General features: G+C 55.3%; 1 protein-coding gene across 2 annotated transcripts in view; it reads left to right on the top strand.

Annotated features, from left to right (window-relative positions):
- Window positions 1-814: 814 nt before the first annotated feature.
- DSTYK (dual serine/threonine and tyrosine protein kinase) overlaps window positions 815-4183 on the top strand; it is a 28522-nt gene continuing 25153 nt past the window's right edge. Inside the window, exon 1 of one of the 2 annotated variants that reach the window (XM_074850016.1) lies at window positions 815-1229. In XM_074850016.1, the coding sequence (XP_074706117.1) occupies window positions 989-1229 (241 nt within the window). In that variant the 5' untranslated portion in view covers window positions 815-988. The remainder of the gene's footprint in view (window positions 1230-4183) is intronic. The other variant, XM_074850015.1, reaches the window with a different exon arrangement.

Genomic DNA, 4183 nt, shown 5'->3' with positions numbered 1-4183 from the left:
GGGCGGCGCCCGGGCGGCCGCTGCGGGGCCCGCGGGCTGCGCGCCCCCGCCCCGCTCGCGCCTGCCCCGCCGTGCCCGGGCCGGGCGGCGGCTCCGCGCCGCGGCGGCTCCGCGCCCGCCGGCATCGGCATCGGCATCCCCGCCGCCGCCGCCGCCGCCGCCGGGGCCTGAGTGGCGGCGGCGCTGGCCAATGGCGGCGGGCGGTGGGCGGCGCCGGCGGCGGCGATTGGCGGCGGCGGCGCGGAGCTGTCGCGGCGCGCGGTGCTGCCGGGCCCGCCGCCCCCGGCCGAGCCGCTCCGCGCAGCGCGGCGAGGGAGCGACACCGCGGCGCGACGCTTTGCCTTTGGTTTCCCTTTTTAAACTACCTTTTAAAAATTGTAATTAATCTATATTTATTTTTAATTTTTATTTCGCCCCCCGCAGCTCCTCAGGCCCGGCGGTGCCGACCGGGCAGCGGGGCCGTCCCGCTGCTTTGCCTCGGTGCGGGCGTGGCTCCACTGGCACCGGCCTGTTGCTCCCGCCCCGCCGCCCCCCGCCTGCCCCCCCGAGGCTGAGGGGGAGCGGGCGGACGCCCCGGAGAGGGGTTGGCAGCCGCGGGAGGGCGGCCCCGGGGCGCTGGCCCCGGTCCGGGAGCCCCGTCGGCCTCCCGGGACTACATTTCCCAGGAGGCCCCGCGGGACTACAGCTCCCGGCATGCCCCGCGCCCGGGGTCCGCCCGGCCTCCTCCCCCTTTGCCCCGCGGCGCCCCGATAAAGGTTCCGCGCAGGCCGCAGCGCGGCTTTGCTGAGGCGCTGCCCCTGAGGAGGGAGGCGGCGGCGGGGGTCGGGGGAGGCGGGAGGGGTGGGGGTGGGGGGGAAAACGAGGAAGGCCGGGCCGCCGGGGGCGCGCCGTTCCCTCCGAGAGGGGCGGAGAAACCGAGAGCGGCAGCCTGGCAGGGGCCGAGTGTCCCCCGCGGTGGGGAGGCGATAGCGGAACGGACCCGGAGGACATGGAGGGCGAAGGGGCCCCTTCATGGCGGGGTCCCGGCGGGGTGATCCGCGAACTCTGCCGCTCCTTCGGCCACTACAACCGGCACCTGGCGCGGCTGCAGCACAACCTACGCGAGACCAAGAAGTTCTTCCGCGATGTCAAGTACTCCCAGGGGAATCTCTTCGCCTCGGCGGCGGCTGGCGAGGGCCTCCCCACCGGGGCTGGGGACGGGGCCCCCCGGGACGGCCCCTCGCCCGGCGGTGAGAGAGGGACGGGGGCGGGCAGGGCCTATGGCGGGCGGAGAGGCCTGTGTTTAGGGTGCGGGGAGAAATGGAGGCGGGTTGTGGGGAGAAACGGGGGCCTCTGGGGGTGAGGGGGGCTCTGGGGGTGAGCTGTGGGCAGCGAGGGGCGGGGTGGGGGCTTGTGAGGGTTGGGGTGCAGGTGGGAGGTGGTGGGTGGGCTGTGGAGAGTGAAGGGTCAGCTGGGGGAGCGGGTGAGGGGGGGCTGTGGGGTCTGTAATGGGGGGGCGGATGGGCTGTGGGGTGGGGGTGCATAGGGACAGCTGGGGTCCCTTGGGGGGGTGAGAGGCTTTGTGGGGTGAAGTGGGCAGGCTAGGGGGTGAGTGGGTGATGGGGGTGTCAGGGAGATGAGCTCCTCTGCCCATCTTCTGAGCCCCCACCCTGCACTGGGAGGGCTCGGAGCCGCGGGGTCGGGAAGATGCGGGACCTGGGAGAGGGTGGCCTGTGGGCTTGGCGTGGCGTGCCTCGCGGCGTGCTTGTCGTGGAGCTCTGTGGGAATGGTGCCGGCCGTCATTCATCGGCTTTATCCTCATCTGTTGCTGTTGACAAATACTGTTGCTGGTGGGAGCCCTCCTGCCACGAGCAGAACTTTGTCTTTCCATAAGACTGTCTTGTGAGAAGTGTTTAGCGTGACATTAGATATTTATAAAGATCTTCTTTATTCATTTCCAAATGGCTCATGAGTCATCTCTGTTGGCTACTTGTCCAAGATACTTGTCCATGCTTGTCTTACGCTTACAATTCTGATTTGAAAATTGAGGTGGTGTTGAGCTCTTCTGTCAGTCTGTGTAAAAGAAGTAGTGTTCCATGTAAACTATCACAATGAATAGTTTTGTAAAAATGTGGTATCTCTGTTTGTTTACATCTTTCTGTGACTTCCAAGAAGGAGGAACTAGTTGCTTTCACTAATTTTCTGTGGGTCTTAATGCTGTTTGAATGGTAGCACTCCACTGGAGTTGCTCTTCTGTTTGGTTACTTCTTGTAAAACATTGCTAGTCAAATAGCAATTGCATCTTTGAAAGCCTGCTTATAGGGCTTTGTAGATGTGGCTGCATCATTAATTAAATATTCCTGACATAGGATAAAGATTTCACCAAACATCCTGCCTGTTGTTTCCAATACAGAGTGCTTATAACCTTTTTTTTTTTCCAAACACTTACCTTGACCCTGTTTGACTTTACTGCCGAATGTCTTACCAGCTGGCCCTTAAGTATCAGGGCTCCAAGGAAAGGCTGACTGCTTGAGAGCTTGTTCATGTAACTAGTAATGACAGTGTAGACTCTTGGTTCAGGATTTCACGCTGCAGAGGTTGTATACATCTACCGTTCTTAAAACTTAAATCAGTAGACATCAGTAGTTTCCCAGCTGGTGAAGTGGTGATGTGTCCCAGGTGGGGCACAGATCAAGTCACTAAACTGCTCCGTGTTAGAAGGTGGGAGGTCATGGTGGCAGTCTTGAGGAGGGAGTGTGGAAAGAGGAAGGGAGAGGATGAAGAGCAGGACTTGGTAAAATAATGGAGGCTGGCAGTTTTCTTAAATGAGTCATCAGCAAAATAACTGTGAACCCAATGATGATTATTTTTTTAAGATGTGGGAAGACACAAGCCTTTGCCTGAAACCCAGAGCCTTGGTATTGCTTATTATCTTTGTGCCTCAATAATCACCTTTGGACAGAGCACGTTTCTATAAAATTTTAGTTGTACTGTACATTTCCAGTACTCTCTGAAACTTAGTGGCTTGTAATAAAGCTTTTTTCCCCCTGTCTAATATGGGGAGATTATTTTAAGTGTCAGAGGGTTTAAGGAGCACAGATCTCACTGACTTCAGAACTACTTTTTTCCTAGAGTCTGCCCTACAGGTGGTGTCAAAGTGAGAGGAATTTTGACTGAACAGTTCTGCAGACTTTTTGCAGTGCTCTGCAGTGTGCTGAGGCGTGAATGCTAACGTTTTGTCAAATGGGCAGGACACTGCCTATGGCTGAAGTGGAAAAATAAACTGTGCAAGTAAATTTAGATGTCTTGGAAAAAAACAAACGTGACAGGGTTTGCTTTTGAGCTGCATGTGAAGCTAGTGTACCAACATAGAGAGGTGACTGCCCTTCGAATCAACCAACACAACTCAGGCACCCTAAAGCACAGCCTGGGTTACTCTGTCTAAAACCAGACCTAAGTATCTGCTGAGCTGAGTAGTAGCCACTGCCCTTTTGGGTAAGCTGGGTCAGTCAGGGTTGGGTACTTGAAGGAGCAGATGTGTACTTGCTTTTACATCTCACCCTCCTCTGCTCAGGAGGATGACAGGCAATATTCATCAATAAAGGATTGTCACTGACCAAATATTCCCTATGTGGCCTTAGTACCAGGACATACTCCTCATAGTAAGAGAAGTAAAACAAATTCAAAGGAAAAAATAATTGCCTTCCAGCTACTCTTTGAGGGGAGGGAGAAAGTCTCGTCTGCACTGTCTGCGTTTCTGAAGCATTCAACAAAATATTGTCTGTTCTCTGGGTCTGCTTTGTCATGAATAGGCTTTTAAGTATGATTTGTTGAAGTACTATGACAATCCTGGAGCTTTAGCCTGCACAGGTCTGACAGCTTTTTATTCTTGGCGCTGTTAACTACTGTGTGTTGTACTGACTTTCTGTAAAAACAAAATCTTAATTAGGGACTCAGCAGCAGATTTTACGAAAATATGCAAAGATACTAACAAAAAAACCCCAGCATCCCTGCTTTCTACTAATTGTAGTTTTCTTAATTCTGTGCTTGAAATAATTTGACCTAGGAGCCTGAGTTTTTTTGATATTTCTTTTGTCCTATTTCAGAAACTTCTGTGAACTGAGCTGTACCTCTTGTACAGATACCTACATCATCTCCAGAGTTTTGGTCAGCAGCTGTGGTGTTAATCTTAATGAGTGTGTGC

Source organism: Strix aluco, chromosome 25, assembly GCF_031877795.1.
Source record: "Strix aluco isolate bStrAlu1 chromosome 25, bStrAlu1.hap1, whole genome shotgun sequence".
NCBI lineage: Eukaryota > Metazoa > Chordata > Aves > Strigiformes > Strigidae > Strix > Strix aluco.
Note: the sequence above shows the minus strand (reverse complement) of the source record. Positions and strands in the feature narration are given on the sequence as shown.